The sequence below is a fragment of the Carlito syrichta genome, unplaced genomic scaffold, assembly GCF_000164805.1.
Source record: "Carlito syrichta isolate Samal-C Ts95f unplaced genomic scaffold, Tarsius_syrichta-2.0.1 Scaffold302622, whole genome shotgun sequence".
In the NCBI taxonomy this organism is placed as follows: Eukaryota; Metazoa; Chordata; class Mammalia; order Primates; family Tarsiidae; genus Carlito; species Carlito syrichta.
The window spans coordinates 1,091-19,167 of NW_007246718.1; the positions used below are offsets into that span (position 1 = coordinate 1,091).

The window sequence follows — 18,077 nt, forward strand, 5'->3', positions numbered from 1 at the left end:
ACCCAAGGTTACCTCATGGGCGATGACTCCCAGTTCTGCTCAGCCTTCTTCTCCCCTGCTTTCTCCCTGAAGGCTGCCACTGTCGATTCTTGTTCTGTTATATTGCCTCCTCATTATGGTTGACAGGAGCATCCAGGCGTTTCTGAGAACACACAGGGAACTGAGTCTGTATCGCTGGTGCTTGCTTTGAGACTTGAGGCTAATCCATGTTCTTCAAACATGCCTCTGGGTCTTGTTCTTAGCCCCTGGTGTAGGAGTTCTTTCCTGCTTGTGTTCTCCTACTTTTCTTGGAACTATCTGGCTCATTCCCACTTCTCTGTTTTCTCTTCTCTGCAAAGTGGGCATAGATGGGCATCTACCAAACTGTAGGCACATTGCCCAGAGAGACCTGCTGGGCTTATTCTTGCTCTGACCTGGGAGCCACATGTCTGCCTCAACATTATGCATTGGTTCTAGGCTTTTGCCAGAGGCTGCTTTGCTGTCATCTGAATGGCAGCCTTACAAATGCCACCTCTTGTCTCCCTCGTAATCTCAACCTGTTACTGTTCCACATCTGGCTATGGGCAGACACTGTCCACAAAGGGATCCCTCTCTTGTTGTAGAAAAGGGAATGTGGTAAATGTAAAAGATCCAAGTGTGGGCACTCGTGTCTTCCACAGCATTGTCTGTTTCCCCTGAAATGGAAAGTAGTGGCAAGGTTATTTTCCAGACTCTGGTGTGTGTATCTCAAGGCGGTTCTTGCATGTTTAAAATGCATCTTATCACTCATTTTGTTGTACTTATATGAAAATATTGCAGTGTTGAAGTAATTAGTAAGAGAGAGAGAGAGAGGGAGAGAGAGTGTGTGTGTGTGTGTGTGTGTGTGTGTGCGTGCTTTCCTTCCGAGAGCTTTTTCTCTGGAGATGCCTTTTGGGAAAAAAAAAACATTTTTTTTTACTAGGAGAATAAAATTTTTTTTTTTTTTTAATACTCCGGCAATCCTTCTGCCTCAGCCTTCCAAGTAGCTGGAACTACAGGCGTGCGCTACCACACCCGGCTAATGTTTTTGATTTATTGAAGAGATGAGGTCTCACCAAGTTGCCCAGGTGAGTCTCGAACCCGGGGGCTCAGGCAATCCACTCACCTCAGCCTCCCAAAGGCGCAGGATTACAGGCTGAGCCACTGAGCCCGATTTAGGAGAATAATTTTTATCAACTGCTAAGATGTTTATAGAGTGTCTTTCTTTTTCTAAAGTTGTGCCAAATCTTTGGAATGTTGATGGCGAAGTAACAGTAACTGAACAGAAGCCGGGAGAAGTCACTGAAGAACTCGCAAGCTCCTATGAAAGGAAGCTCATTGAGGTAAGGCCAGATGAGTCTGCACATCTCTGTTCCAGATGCTGGTTGCTTTGGGGGGCTTCCCAGGAAAAGGCCCAGCCTGATCCAAAGAGATATCAGCAAAACAGCCAAACACCCTCCCCTCCCAAAAAACAAAACAAAGTAAAACAAAATAAACCAGTGTACGTCATAAAGAGAAGTAAAAGTGAATTCTTTGGGGAAAAAAAACCTTAATTAGAAACTTCTAGCACTTATAGTAAGGAAATAAGAGAGAAAACATAAATCTATAACATTAAAAATAAGCAAACAAATGTAACTTCATACTTGGAGAATAAAAACAGAGGAGAATATCACATACAACTTTGTTAAATGTGAAAATATGGATAAAGTAGACTATTTTCTAGGATAATATTCAGTATAAGAATTAATTGAAGAAGGGACCCCCTGCCTAAAGGACCCCCTCCACACTCTCCTCAGATAAAACCACTGTGGAAAAAAGCTGTAAAAGTTGATGAAAGAACTGCTTCCTTAAGAGGTAGCAAGCCTAGATGATTTTGTCGTGATCTCTAGGAATCGCCCCAAGGTGCACACCGAGAGCCCTTTGCTCTTTATATTTCCTTAATGTTATCTATCTATCTATCTATCTGTCTATCTATCTATCTATCTATCTATCTATCTATCTATCTATCTATCTATCTTCAGGTGTGCATTACCCTGAGACAAAAAACCTGACAGGCTGGGCTTGGTGACTCAGCCTATAATCCCAGCACTTTGGGAGGCTGAGGAGAGTGTATTATCTGAGCCCACAGTTTCAAGATCAGCCCAGGGAACTTGGCAAGACCTTGTCTCTACGCTAAATACAAAAATTAGCTGGCGTGGTAGTACATGCTGTAGTACTGGCTACTTGAAAGGCTGAGGCAGAAGCATCATCGGAGCCCAGCAGGTCAACCCTGGGGATGGCCGTGAGTGTGCCACTGCACTCCAGCTTGGGTGACAGAGTGAGACTCCAACTCAAAAACAACAGCAACAACAACAAAAAAAACACCTGACACAGCAGAAAAAAGGTTATAGGCTAATCTCATTCATGTGTAGATGTGTAAAAACTCTAGATATTACCTAGCCAAATTCAGTTGCACATTAAAGGAACAGGCTGATGGGTAAAGTCAAAAGCCAGGCTGATAAGGCCTAAGGACTGGGCAGACTGTCCACCCCACATGGCCTCTGCCCACCCTTGGACCCTTCCTTAGAGACTCACTCATGAGGCCATGAGACTCAGAATTGGTTGGTGGCAGTACTGGGGTGCTGGGCCATTGGTCTATGCCCAGAAAGCCCTGTGGGAACCTATGTTTTTTCTCCCCTGGTGGACTCTGAGCCCCTGCAAAGTAGCACTGTGTCTTTACTGACTCTGTATACTCAGTGACCATTTATGGACCAATAGTAAATGTTGTGTAACTCTGGAATGAAAGTATTTTAGGGCCCTTCTAGGCTGGGGATGTCTGAATTTATTGAATGAATGAATCTTCATTCATTCAATAAACCCAGACATCCTGATGAACTAGAAAGTGGGTTGAGTTGTGAGGACTGTGTCAGACTAGTGCAGGTTAGTTCAAGGGCCCGCTTCCCCTGGATCCTTGAACACGTTGAGCACTGGGTCTGGGGCAGGCTCTCCGTGTAGAGTCCTCCAGCTGCAGGGTCACCAGGCAGGACTTGAGGAGACAGTAACTGGGTGCTTGATCCTCCAGGCAGTGTGCTGCTAGTTTCTTCATGGGCTGGTGATTGGATGGTTCGTTCTGTGTTTATTGGATACCTGCTTTCTGCATAGGGAACAGCAAGAAGATAGACCCTGCATGGGGAAAACATTAGCAGGAACAGAAATGAGACCCCTGGCTCTGGAACAGAGTGGGCGAGGGGAGAGGTTGCGCTGTGACTAGAGAGGGATGTGGGTCAGACAGGGGCACTTTGGAGGCCGTATGGTGTCTGCGTCTCCAACTGCTTTGATGCTGTAAAGTTCTCATCATTACTGTGTGTGGACCTCAGCAGTGATGTGTGGAGATTAGGTCATATGGGGAGCCATGTCGGGGCCACTTGCCTCGTTGTTCTGGTCAGCTGAAAGAGAGTGAGTGGTAAGCTCTCAGAGGGGACTGGAGGGACAGGTGGGGAGCTCTCTCAATGTCCCCAAGCTCCTTTCTCTTCTTTCTTGATTCCTTTACCCTGGAGCAGCAGAGCTGCTGGCTCTAGTCAACAAGCTGGAGAATAAAAACAGGGATGTGAGGATGAAGCCGAGGTGCCCTCAGATTGCATTTACCACCACAGACTAAGTTTTTTGTCTTTTTTGGTTGCAATGTGAAGTTCTGCCAGTGATCTTTCATCTGTGAATAGATTAGCATTTCATTCTATCAATAGTTCTGCTGAACCCTTTGTGTTCATGTTAATTGCACCCTTTGCAACATTCTTTGTGATGTTCCTCTGTTGTTTTATTAATGGGTGAATTTTTACCCAGAGAGTTGTAAATGGGTGTTGGAGTGAGTAATGAAAGAATGCAGGGGCAAAGTTGAAGGCATTTCTTTTCATATTATCAGGGCAAAGGAAGAAGTAACATCTTATTTTAGAGAATATGACTCTTTGGGACATTCCAAACATGGTGATTCATCCTAATGCCAGCGGGGGGGAAGTGGGCTTCCTGGGCATTCTTTCTCTAGGTGTCTGTCTTTGAAAACATGGAAACCATCTTACCCATCTGTATGTATACACTACACGCTCAGAACTCAAACACCACCACAAGGTCATCTGATAGCTGGGGAGCATCCTGTACTACGTGTGACGATTATTCCTGACACCTGTGACTGAGAATTTTGGGAAACAAGAAGGATGAGAGAATGGCAGCAGGTGTAAGTTAATCTGGCAGGGGTAGAAACACTAGTAAGACAACAAACGCTATAGCACTAGCAACAGCAGGCAGGTGCGTGCTGTCAGGTCCAGGCATGGTGCTGAGGCTTTGGTGAGAATGAATGCATGTGATCCTCAGAAGGGTTCCTTGAGAAGGGAACTCTTGATCTTTCCAGTTCTCAGATGAAACTTTGAGAAGCTGAGTAAATTGCAGAAGAGTTCTTAGCTGGTAAGAAGCAGAGCTGGATTTGAATCCCTCAAGAGGTCGAGCGCCAGAGCCCAAACCCACAGCCCTTCTGTCATGCTCTGGAAGGCCAAGCTCACTGAAGAAGGGAAAACAAAAAAGGTTAGCTTGACAGAAGAGAAGAGACAGGAGAGTGAGCATTTCCTCTTCTCTCACTGCTTACCAGAGCTTAGTTGCCTTATCTTGCCTCCTGGCGCTTTGAAGCCTGGCCTCACAGCACCGTATTCCAGCTGTTTGTCCTCTTGTGTGCCTTATACTTCAATATTGCCAGTCCATCCTCTGCAAGCATAATTCTACTTCCTTCCATATGGCCAGGCTCAGCTTGCTGTTGATTGATTTTTAAAATTATAAGATACTTGTCATTTACTGTATGAGTGTAGTTAGTTCCTGAATTTTTCTCATGGGCAAAATAAATGGTATATTAGCAACATTTATTCTCATTATAATGGGAGTGTTACTATTAATGGAAAGGCAAGCTTAAACATCAAGCTGGCAAAAAACACATTCATAATCACATGCTGTAGATAACTGTGAATGTGATCATCATTTTAATAAAAAGTAAAAGTTCCTGAAGCAACCAGGACCATGGGGGCAGTTATACTGTGAGCGTTTGCTTCACAGATTGGCATTGATGGGTTTCAACACTTTTGATGTATCCAAGAGTCATTTTTATACAAGAGAAGAATGACTTAAATAAGATATTGGCTTCTCTGTAGGGACTCAGGATAAAGAACTCTGAGCTGAGAGCTACATTAAACTGACACTCAAAATGAAAAATATGATGTGAGGGTTTTTTTTTTTTTAGTTGTTATTGTTGTTGTTATTGTTAATGTTGTTAATCACATGACACTGAGCAGATTGAGACCAGGCTCTTACTTCATATAAGGAGGAAAAAAGTTTGTTTGCCAAACAAAACAGTGTTCAAATGTTTATTGTATATGAGTGAAACCTGGTAAGGAGTTCTCTTTTGTAACAAGGTAGGTTAATTCCCACTGAAGTGTGAATGACTAGTAGCACTAAATCTCCAAGGAGATCTTAAAATCTTTTTATTATGGAAAAGTTGAAATGTGCAAAAATAGGATAGTGAAACGAGCCTCTGTGCACCCATCACCTGGCTGTGACTGTTACTGATTCCCAGTCAATCTTGCTTCCTCTGTGTCCACATCTACCCTGCAGCCTTTCAAGGAATTTTGAAGGAAGTCCCAGATTCCATATCATTACCATCCTAAGTATTTCAGAATCTATTTTTATAAGAGAAGAACTCTTTTAAAAAAAACCCCATATACCCACAGTACCATTGTCATACCTTAAAAGGCCTTATAAAAGCGGCTGACACCAGTCCAAGTGAATCTCAGATTAGACTATCAGGGAGAGGGGCTTCTACTAATAGAGGGCCTTTTAGGGGGCCCCTTGCTTTCCTGTCCTCCTCCCCAACTTCCTGAGGAACAAAGCTTAGCATCTAGCTCTGGGCTTTTTTGCCTTTCTGGTCTGCCTTTCACTTGACTGTTTACATTGACTCCAGTTAACAACAAGCATGTCAGCTGCGTGGCTGCTCCGGCCCTGGGAAACTGAAGAATTTGGAAATGAGCTGTGAGCACAGCCAGCAGGTTTCACCAGCGTATGGATATCCAGTCTCCAGTGCGGCCTAGTTTATGAATGGACTAGTTCCCTAATAAAGGTCTCCGCAGGAGGAGGAGGAAGGCTGTATCTCATAGGTGGCTATATCAATATTAAATATATATAGATTTTATTATGGATATTTCAAATATATCTAAGAGTAGACACAACAGTCTTTTAAAAAATTTTTTATTATAAAGATGTGGGATACATTTCAGGGTTAAGTATATAAACGTTGGTCATGCAGGAACCCTTGTTGATGAGGCATGTCCTTCCCTCTCCTAGCAGTTTCCCTCAACCGCCTATCCTACCCTGCCCTCCCCTGACAGTTTCCCCCTCTGCCAATTGCTTTCTTATAGCATTATAATTGTTCAAGGTCCATTTATGAGTGAGAACATATGGAACTCTGTTCTTTGTTTCTGTGATCAATCACTGAGTATGATCGACTCCAAATCCATCCAAGTTGCTGCAAAGTCCATATATTTATCCTTCTTTATAGCTGCATAATATTCCATTGTGTATATGTGCCACATTTTTTTTTTAATCCAGTCCAGCTTCGATGGGCAACATGGTTGGTTCCATGTTTTGGTATTGTGAATAGAGCTGCAGCAAAGATATTTGTGCAGGTATCTTTTTTGTAGAATGATTTCAGTTCCTCCGGGTATATTCCCAATAGGGGAATTGTTGGGTCATATGGAAGGTCAGTTTCTAGATCTTTCAGAAATAGCCACGCTGTCTTCCAAAGAGGTTGTACAAGTTTGCATTCCCACCAGTAGTGTAGCAGCATTCCTTATTCTCCACATCCTCTCCAGCATCTATTGTTGTTTGTTTTATTAATGATGGTCATTCTTACAGGGGTTGGGTGGTATCTCAATGTGGTTTTGATTTGTATTTCTCTGATGATGAGTGAAACTGAGCACTTTTTCTGTGTCTGTTGGCTGCCCCAATAGCTTCTTTTGAGAAGTGTCTATTCATGTCTTTTGCCCACTTTTTAAAGGGGCTGTTTGTTTTTTTCCTTTCAGTGCATTTGAGTTCCTTGTAGATCCTAGATGTTAGGCCCTTGTCAGATAAACACTTGGCAAATATTTTTTCCCATTCTGTGGGCTGTCTCCCTGCTCTCTTGATGGTTTCTTTTGCTTTGCAGAAGCTCGTTAATTTGATGAGGTTCAACTTGTCTTATTTTATTTCTTAAGGTATTGGCCTTTAGGGTTCTGAATAGGAATTGGTTCCCTGTTCCAATTTCCATAAGGGTGTCTCCAGCGTTTTCTAAGATTCTTATAGTTTGAGGTTTTACGTTTAGGTCTTTGATCCATTTAGAGTTAATTTTTGTGTATGGTGATAGGTAGGGGTCCTGTTTCAATCTTCTGCATGTGGTCAGCCAGTTTTCCCAGCACCATTTACTGAATAGGTTCTCCTCTCCCCAGTGATTGTTGCTGGAGGCTTTGTCAAAGATGAGTTGGTTGAAGAATTGAGACTTTGCTTCTGGAATCTCTATCCTGTTCCATTGGTCTTTGTGCCTGTTCTTGTACCAATACCAAGCTGTTTTGATTACTGTAGCCTTACAGTAAAGTTTGAAGTCTGGAAGTGTGATACCTCCTGCTTTGTTTCTTTTACTAAGGATTGTTTTGGCTATTCATGGTCGTTTATGTTTCCATATGAATTTCTGTATTGTCATTTCCAGGTCTGAGAAGAATGATGTTGGTAACTTAATGGGTTTGTGTTAAACCTGTAGATTGCCTTTGGTAGAATGGACATCTTAACAGTGTTGATTCTTCCTATCCATGAGCATGGAATCTTTTTCCATTTATTTGTCTTGGATTTCTTTAAGCAGTGTTTTGTAATTCTCATTGTAAAGGTCTTTCACTTCTCTGGTTAGGAAGATGCCGAGGCATTTCCTTTTTTTGGTGGCTATTATGAATGGGATTGTGCTTTTTATTTGGATCTCTGCCTGCTTGTTGTTGGTGTATAGGAATGCAACTGTCTTTTGCACATTTATTTTGTACCCTGAGACTTTGCCAAAGTCCTTTATAGTGCAAGCAGGTTTTTGACAGATTCTCTTGGATTTTCAAGGTATAGGATCATATCATGAGCAAAGAGGGATAACTTGACTTCCTCTTTTCCTGTTTGGATACCCCTGATTTTCTTCTCTTGTCTAATTGCCTGAGCTAGGACTTCCAACACAATATTGAACAAGAGGGGTGAGAGTGGGCAGCCTTGTCTTGTTCCAGTTTTCAGAGGAAATGTTTCTAGTTTCTGTCCATTTAGCAATATGTTAGCTGTGGGTTTGTCATAGACGGCACTTACTATTTTGAGGTATGTTCCTCCTATACCTAGGTGTTTGGGGGTTTTTTAATCAAGAAGCGATGCTGGATTTTATCAAAAGCCTTTTCTGCATCTCATGAGATAATCATGTGGTTCTAGTTTTTACATTTGTTGATGTATTTAATGACATTTATAGTCTTGCAAATGTTGAACCGGCCCTGCAACCTGGGGATGAAGCCTCCTTGGTCATGGTGGATGATTTTTGAGATGTGTTTTTGAATCTGATTTGCTAGAATCTTGTTGAGGATTTTTTCATCTATGTTCATAAGGGATAGTGGCCTGTAGTTCTCTTTCTTTGTTGGATCTTTACCCGGTTTGGGTATCAGTGTAATGTTAGCTTCATAAAATGATTTGGGGAGAATTCCATCTTTCTCAATTGCCTAGAATACTTTCAATAGGATTGGTATCAGCTCCTCCTTGTATGTTTTGTAGAATTCTGCTGGAAAGGCATCCGGTCCAGGGCTATTTTTTTTAGGTAGTTTTCGTATGACAGAGTCAATTTCCTGGGTTGTTATTGGTCTATTTAGTGTCTCAGTGTCTTCTTGTTTTAACCTGGGGAGGTTGTGTGATGTCAGAAAGTCCTTCACTTCATGTAGATTATCCGTTTGTTTCCTAAAGGTGTACATAGTAATCTCTGATGATCCTTTGTATTTTTGGGAGTCAGTTGTGACTTGATCTTTTGTATTTCTGATTGTGTTTATTTGGGCTTTTTCTCTCTTTTTCTTGGTCGTTCTGGCTAGGGGCCTATCAATCTTGTTAATTCTTTCAAAGAACCAGCTTTTAATTTTGTTGATGTTTTCTATGATATTTTTGTCTTCTAACATCCCATATTTGGGCTCTTATTTTTGTGATTTGAATTCTTCTGCTAAAGTTGGGGTTTTGGTAGTCTTCTCTTTCCAGCTCCCTTAGGTGATTTGTTAGGCCCTCCACTTGTGATCTTTCCATTTTCTTTATGTGTGCTCTTAGAGATATAAATTCCCCTCTTAGAACTGATTTCATGGTATCCCAGAGGTTTTTCTAAGATGTTTCTTCATTTTCATTTGTTTCCAGGAATCTTTCAATTTCTTCTTTGATTTCAGTGTTGACCCAGTCATTGTTCAGCACCATACTGTTTAGTGTTTGGGGAAATGCTGTTAGTTTTGATATTTATTTTTATTCCACTATGGTCTGAGAATGGGCATGGCAAGATTTCAACCTTATGCTTGATTTTGTTTATGCTTGATTTATGGCCAAGGATGTGATCGATCTTGGAGTATGTTCCATGTGGTGATGAGTAGAATGTATATTCAGTGGTTGTTGGGTGGGATAATCTGTAGGTATCTACTAAGTCCATCTGGTCAAGTGTCAAGTTTAGGTTCTGGATCTCCTTGTTGATTACTTGCCTTGATGATCTATCTAGGGCTATCAGTCCCTTGCTGTAATAGTGATAGAGTCAATATCTTTTTTTAGTTTATTTAGTAGTTGCTTTATAAATGCTGGTGCTCCTGTGCTGGGTGCCTATATGTTTTGGATGGATATTTCTTGTTGATGGATTGAACCTTTTTATCATTATGTAGTATCCTTTTGCATATTTTAAAATTTTTAATAGCTTAAAGGTTGTTTTGTCTGATATTAAGATTGCAACTCCTGCCTTCTTTTGTGATCCATTTGCCTGGAAACTCATTTTCCATCCTTTAACTTTGAGTCTGTGTGCATCCCTTGTAGTGAGATGAGTCTCCTGGATGCAGCAAATAATGGGGTCATGGTTTCTTATCCAGCCCACCATTCTGTGTTTTTCAGAGGTGCATTTAGTCCATTCACATTGAGGCTAATTATTGAAATGTGGGGGTTTATCACTGTCATGAGATTCTTATAGAGTTGTTGTTGTTCCTGTTTGTTGTCTTTCCTTTGGTTTTTGGGTTGATTCATGTGTGTTTTCCATTTTTTTCCTGTACTCTTGTGAAGAACATGGTCGTTCTTTTTTCCTTTTCTTCTGTGTTTAATACTTTCTTAAGTGTTTCTTGTAGAGGTATTCTTGAGGCAGCATAAGTTCTTAGGGATTGGATGTCTGGGAAGGATTTTAATTCTCCCTCACTGATGAAGCTTAGCTTGGCTAGGTTGGTTATTCTTGGTTGAAATTGTTTTTCTTTGAGAACTTTGAAGATTGGGCTCCAAGCTCTCCTGGCTTGAAGTGTTTCTGTAGATAAATCTGCTGCTATTCTAATTGGTCTTCCCTGGGAGATAGTCTGACCTTTTTCCCTTGCTGCCTTTAGGATTTTTTCTTTATACCTACTTTGTTTAGGTGAATTATTATGTGTCTGGGAGTTGGTCTTCTCATTTGTTGTCTTGCAGGGGTTCTCTGAATCTCTTGTGTTTGAATTTTTGCATCTCTGATGAGATGAGAAGTTTTCTTGAATAATTTCATGGAATGTTTTTTCCAGGGTCATCTCTGTCTCTCTTTCTGCCTCAGGAAGTCCAATTACTCTTAGGTTTGGTCTCTTGAAGTAATCATTCATCTCTTGAAGGTTTTGTTCTGTCTTTTTAAGCTTCTTTTCTGTGTTTTTGACAGCTTAAGTTAGTTCTGTATTTTGGTCTTCAAGCTCTGAGATTCTTCTGCTTGGCTTATTCTGCTTTCCATGCTTATTAGTTTGTTATTTATTTCAATCACAGTATTCTTTACTGCTGTTATTTCAGTTATCAGCTCCTTCCAATTTTCTTCTTGTCTCTCCGCAATTCTTTTTATTCTCTCTATTAATGTCTTGATGTCTGGGTTTGTCATGTGTGACCAGTCATTCTGGGAGCTCTTCATTGTTTGCATTCTGAAGTCTATTTTCTTAGTGTCTGACCTCCCAGGGGTCTGTGTGAGACCTATATTCTTCTTTTGGTTTTTATTTATTTGTGTAGATTTTCCTCTCCACTTTTCCCCCCTCCCCCCAACATCTTCTTTAATTCTGTTGTTCAGGGATGAAGGGGTTGCTTTTACTTCTGTTTGTTCAGTCTCTTGTTCTTCCTTATATATATCCTCTGGCTTTGTTCAATTCTGGAGCTGGATTGTAGGTTGGGGGCGATCCTTTTTGTTGTTTTAAGATTTCATTGAGGGTGGAGCTGTGATTTAAAATGTATCCGCAGATCCCATCATCCACCGACAGGTGTATGATAATCTGGAACCCACTTCCCACTGCCTTGCAATCTGTCCATGCAGTGGGGTTTAGTCCCTGAAAGCAAAATGAGGTAAGAAAAGGGAAAAAAATGTAACAGGGAGTGGGGGGAAGAGGAAGGTTTAGAGAGAGAAGAGTAAGAGGGAAAACAGACAAACATACCAACTAACAAATGAAAAGAGACACAAAGACAGATACAAGTTAAAAAAAAAAACCAACAACAAACATACAAAAAAACTAAAACATACAATCATACAGTCATACAAGCTAATCAACTTCCTTATTGGTGTACTATTCCCCTATACAAACATGAGATCTAAAGCGAAAAATAAAATAAAATAGAATACATCAGTAAACTAACAGAACCAAAGCAAGTATGAAACAGTAGGAAGAGAGTGAAAAGGGCAAAAAAGATGGGTTAGACTAATAGACAAGGAATTAAAAAAAAATTAAAACAGGCACACTCTCAGACTTTTCCTTTGAGTCCAATGTCCTTTCACCTCTGATTTCTAGCTCTCACTGCAGGCTGGTGGAGTTGCTTACAGTTAGGGTCTGTTCCCTGTGGCCTGCTGTGGAGGGTGGATCAGATCTGGGCTGCCTGCCAAATCTGCCACTCAGATCTGGCCTGTGTCAATCTAGTATGGGGCAGGGGGTTTTGTCCCTCCAATTTTGATGTTGTTACCTTAGATCCCAAGCTGGGAGATGAGCTGAGCTGAGCTGGATTGAGCTGATATCACGGCTCCAGCTGATCTCTTTTTCTGCTGCAGTCCGCTGAGCTGGAGAAGGTAGAATGTGAAACTGCTGGGCTGTGCAGGCCAGTGTAGCACTGGGCTACTCAGGCTGGGATGGGCCGAGCCTAGGGCCACCTGGGGTGGGAGGGAGCAGGCAATGGTGGGGGCATTGGCAACTGCTGCTTCAGCAGTGCTGGGAGGAGCTCCACGAGCTGGGTGCCAGGTGAGGGGTGGGGCATGGCAGTGTCAGCGGCAGTGGTGGCTTCAGTAGTGTGGTGCTTGGAGTAGGGGGCTTCACTGGTCCGGGAGCCGTGGGTTGCCTCAGGCAGGAGTGGCAGCCATGACTGAGGCAATGGTTGAGCAGCATGTGAAGAGCAGGCTGGCAATGGACACAGCAGTCTAAAGTGCTTCCATGTACCTATCATCCAACTTTGGTAGTTATGGGCTCACAGCCAGTCTAGCTTTATCTCCCACACACCCTATTTCCCCAGCTTCACATAGTATTTGGAAGGAAATGTACACCACAATGTTGATTTCACCCTTAAGTAGTTTGAAATATATTGATAATGAATGTAAGACCTTAATTTTTTTAAATAAAGAAAAAATCCTTTAATATCATCACACCTAAAACTTAGCAATAATTTTTCAGTATCATCTGCTATCTGGTGAGTGTTCAAATTTCCAGTTCAAACAGATATTTGAACAGGGATGCAAATCAGGTCCACATCTCATGATTAGTTGACAGATTTCTTAAGTGTCTTTAAATTTACAGGTTCCCTCATTTGTATCTTTTCTCCTCTCCTCTTTCTTTCTTTGTTCTTCCTTCCTTCCTTCCTTCCTTCCTTCCTTCCTTCCTCTCTTCCTCTTTCTCTCTCTCCCCCCCTTTCTTTCTCCCCCACTCTCCCCTCCCTCCCTCCCTCTCTCTCTCGCTTTCTTTCTTTTTATTCTTTCTTCCCCCCCCTCTTTCTTTTCTCCCCTGCCCTCCCAACTCCTTCTTCTTCCTTTTTCTTTTTTTTTGAGTAGGGGTAGCCCAGGCTGGAGTGCAGCATGATCAAGGCTCACCACAGCCTGGACCTCCTGGGCTCGCTCAGGTGATCCTTCCACCTCAGACTCAGCCTTTCTACTAGCTGGGACTACAGGCATGTGCTACCACATCCATCTAACTTATTGATGTTTTGTAGAGATGAGGTCTTGCTATGTTGCCTAGCCTAGTCTTGAATTCCTGGGCTCAAGCAATTCTCCTGCCTGAGCCTCCCAAAGTGCTGGGATTACAGGTATGAGTTACTGCACCCAGCTGCATTCCCCTTCTTTACTTGAACTTTTATGTATTTTTTAAGAGAGAAGGTCTTGCTGTGCCCTTGGCTTACTTGATCCTCCTGCCTCAGCCTCCTGAGTAGCTGAGATTCCAGACCTGAAGCCACTGTGCCTGGCCTTACAGGGCCTTCCTTGCTCTTTTCACTCTAAGCAGAGCCAGGACAATGAAAGTAGCAACAAACAAGCTCTCCATTAGCTTGTCAATCCTGAGGGAGTGATGAAGGGCCGAGGAGGGGGAATGGAAACACATTCTGGGGACCTGAAGTAAGTTCTCAGTGAGGTAAATAGGCTGCATGTGCCTGATAGATGGCAGACCCGCTGTTTTGTCTCTTGGGCTCATTCGTGTCCCTATCTGTTCCCGTGTGCTGGGGTGATTGCCCAGAGAAGCAGAAGAAAAAGGGTCCGCTTTTGGCAGTGCCCCCTTGTCACCAGTTCCTCTTTCTGTCCTTTCCCCATTAGCTTCTTGCATTTGGGTGTGGCACTCTCAGCTGCAGGTGACTGTCTGCCCCTGTGCAGGAATGGCCATGCTCCTGATCTTGTGGGTGGTTATCTTTGCCCATCTTTTGATTTGCACAGGCAGCTCTTTGGTCGTCTTGTTTCCAATTTCACGGTGGGGTTGCTACCCTCTATGGATTTTTGCTCTGTGTCTCTGCCTCATGTATCTGTTTCACTTCCATTTATGTTGAAGCTGCATTTCCAGTGGGTCTCTGATCTGAAAGTCTGGAGTACTTGAGAATGAATAGATGAACTTCCTTAGAGAAGCACTTGGAAAATGATCCAATACTCCTTTTTGGGCGATAGATAAAAATACTTATAATTATAGTGACTGGTTTTCAGCTTTTCAGACTCACACTATTTTGGGCCTGTTTTATATTTGCTTTCCTTCTTGAGGCGGGAAGTGACTTCTTGAGTCCCCAGAAGGAATCGTCTGGCCTTGATGAAAGAGGGCACAGGAGACACTGTCCTGTTGGCTGTCCCAAATGCTGTATCAGCTCAGTGTGCTAGTAACGTCAGGGGCTTGTCATTAGCAGTGTGGAGCTGAAGAGGTAGTGGGGGTACACTGCTGAGATGGGGGAGGACCTGTTGTTTTTAATGCACGTAAATGGATAGTGAAAAACTACTCTGAGCTTGGGCCCTTTTTCTGCTTAAGACTCTCTAAATGGTTGGGCTCAGCGACTCACACCTAGCACTTTGGGAAGTTGATGTGGGAGGATCGTTTGAGTACAGGAGTTCAAGACCAGCCTGGACAATATAGTGAGACCTCATCTCTATAAGAAATAAAAAAAAAAGTTAGCTGAACATGGTGGCACACCTGTAGTCCCAGCTATTTGGGAGGCTGAGGTGGAAGGATTGCCTAAGCCCAGGAGATCGAGGCTGCAGTGAGCTGTGATCATACCACTGCATTCCAGCCTGGGTAATAGAGTGAGACCCCTACTCAAACAAAACAAAACCAACAAAAAACAAAAAGACTCTCCAATGGCTCACCTTTGCCTTTAGGTTTATCTAAATGTAACATGTTCAAATGTTAAAATCCATCCTTGTATTCTGTGGCTCTGCCTTTGTCTACAACCATATTTCTCACCCCACTTTGAGCTTGCTTCAATCTCCCAAGTATGAATGTTCTCTCTGCAGATCTTGACAAGCTCAAGTTTTCTGCCTGGGACCCTGTCCTTTTTCCATGTCTCCTCCCTTCCCTGACTTCTGATCACCAGATCTCATCCTAGAAGCCCTCTTGGGTCACCCTGCTGCACTCCTGGAGACTGGGTTCAGGTTGCCCTGAGGCGTCTCGCTGCGACCTGTGTGTCCGTCCCCTCTACTGATCCGATCCTGGCAGCTCAGTATTTTGTATTTGCTTGTCTCATCTGTGTTCTTGTGCCCCTCATTCCTTCTCTGTATTCTCTCACTGTGCTGCATGTTTCTTAGCGGCTACTGTTGATTTGTCTTGTGCACTGTTGTAGCCCCTTCATCTAGCATGATCTTGGCATCTGGTTGGTACTTCTATCATCCAGTAGTCTTTTTGGTCTTTTGGTTTTGGAAACAGAAAATCTGACTCAAACTGGCTGTGGCAGAGACTATTTGTTCATCAAGTCCTGCCTCATTTTCCTTTTTCTAGACACACAGGACAGATATATTTTCTGGTCTCCGTTGCAGGTAGGTGGGACTGTGTGACTAGTTTTGGCCAATGGGCTATAAGTAGAATTGATGAGCGTCATCCTAGACTGAGGCATTGGAAGGTTGGGGAAAGTTTTCCCAGTTCTCTTTCCCCTGCCATGGGAATTCTGGAAGCTGTGTATTCCATTTGACATAACTATACTAGCTTGAATCGCTGAGTCACCACTGCCTGGAAGGGAGTTGCCCTATCATGCTGCTGGACCCACCGAAGACTTTGTAAGTGCAGGAATTGACTTTTACCTATTCAGGCACCGAGATACCAGGGCTTGCTGGTTGTTACCACTGAGCATGGCCCATTCTGATAATCTCTGGAAAGGGAATCTCTTGGCCCAAGGCAAAGTCTGGCTTTAGGTGTGGCTGAGTTTTGAGACTTGAGTTATTTCACCTGGCTTCTGTTTTTCTCTCTTTAATGCTTGTCTCTACCATTTATTTCTGGGTTGACATCAGTTTTGGTAGGTTTTCCCCTCATGGTCACAGATGACTGTGATCACCCCTGGGCAAACAGATTTTCTTCCAGGTTCAATCATAAGAAAAAGGAAGTGTCTGTCTCCCCATTCCCATTAGAAACTTGTGTTTATTAAGTAGAACCTGCTTAGGTTCTACTCTCCCTTATCAGCTGATCACAGGATCTGGCTTGTGTGTGAAGGCAGAGGGCAGAGCTCCATTCAGACATGGAGAATGTGGGTCAGGGGGAGGGATGGATCCCTGGATGAGAGCTGGGACTGTTGCTAGTGGAAGATGGAAGCTGAAGCAATGGAGGCAGAGAACTGAGGCTCACTTCAGTGCTCAGTGCATGAATGAATTGGGTGAGTGAGTGTTAGATCAGCGGATAAATTGGTGAATTAACATTTGCCTTAGGGGGCTCATGGCCTATGAGGGGAGTTAGATTCATAAAACAGTAATTTGTAGCAGCAAGTGGTCAGTGAATCAAAAGAAGAGGGAATTAATGCTGTCTGAGATCAGGTAGTGTAGGGGACATGGTTTGGGGTGTTTATGAGAAGATAGTTCATAAATGTTCATTTCTGATTTGGACTTTGGAGGTAGAATAGGAGTCTGGCATTGAGATGGGGTGGGGAAGGGCAATCCAGGTGGTAGAAACTGAATGTGCAAAGATTTGACCAGTTGGGTGTGTCAGGCTACAAGTTGAGTGATGGACCAGAGCATGAGACAGAGGCAAAACACCTTCACCTTTTATAGCACAATTTGTTATTCCTGCTAGAGAGAGTGTTTTAGGTTTCAGATGCTACAGTTAGTGGGGTTTTTTTTTTTCTGAATGTGGTATGATTGGAAAGTTTCCCCCTTTCTTGTTCTTTCTGTCTTGACTTCCTGACATAGTTCCACGTGAGTTGCCACACCACCCTTCCTCTCACCGCTCTTGGCCATTTGATAGAAATTTCTAAGTCCCTGCAGTCATTTCTGATCCATTTAGGAAGATCTAGTTTCGTCAAGCAAGTCAGTTGTGCTAGAGGCTTCTGGTTCTTAGAAATGCTCTGCCTGGTAATCCTAAGGGACAATGTCAGGAGACTTTCAGCTTGAATGGTTTATAAGTTTGGCTTGGAAAACATCTTGTGAAAAGCGTTGCCTCAGGGTGCCTGTCATTTTAGAAACAGTCCTTGATATGTGATTGTCAGACTCAGGACCTTGCTTCTGATGACACGATGCTCTTGTTTTATTTGAGGAGTCTAAAACCTTCTGTTACCTGCCTGTTCTCTTCCACTGTGAGGCTGAGACAGGGCACAGTGGCTTGAGTGTTCGTTGGACTTGTAAAGACCAGAGGTTTAATTTTGTCCAAGCTAGTTTGTAAGAAGTTGCTGACATCCATCTGAGCAACTTTCTTATGTAGAATAAGCAGGAATGATCACCTAAGTGGCTTGCCTCATCTAGAAATGAAAGAATAAATGGATGAATTATTTAAATTCAGATTAATATAATTGATACCATTTAATAAGCACCTACTATGTTTCAAACATTGGGCTGGGCATCACATGCATCTGTTATTTAATCTTCACATCAAGCCTGTAAGGTAAAGTGGTGGTGGAAACTGAGGGTCAGAAAGGTTGAGTAGAAGATTGCAAGCCACACAGCCAGGAAGGGGTTTTTGGACCCAGCTATGATAACACAAAGTGGCTCTGGTCCTCCTCCCATGCTGTTAGACAGTGTTTTCACTTACAAAGCTGTCCTTGTGATGTTTCCTGGCCCTCAATAGAGGTTAAGTTCACTGTTTCTGTTTCCTGACACATTTTATGGCTGTCTTCTGGCTAAAGACTTTTGTAAACCCTGAAAGAGACTTGAAATTGGACTTGGAGTGACTTTGAGGTTTTGTAGCTTTTCCTGATCC

At 42.8% G+C, this 18,077-nt stretch overlaps 1 protein-coding gene across 1 annotated transcript in view; it reads left to right on the forward strand.

Moving 5' to 3' along the window:
• Nucleotides 1-1,233: 1,233 nt before the first annotated feature.
• LOC103259363 (sorting nexin-29-like) overlaps nt 1,234-18,077 on the forward strand; it is a gene marked incomplete at its 5' end in the record, with an annotated part of 286,922 nt that continues 270,078 nt past the window's right edge. Inside the window, one exon of the mRNA XM_008057037.1 lies at nt 1,234-1,340. Coding sequence (XP_008055228.1) covers nt 1,234-1,340 — 107 coding nt within the window. The remainder of the gene's footprint in view (nt 1,341-18,077) is intronic.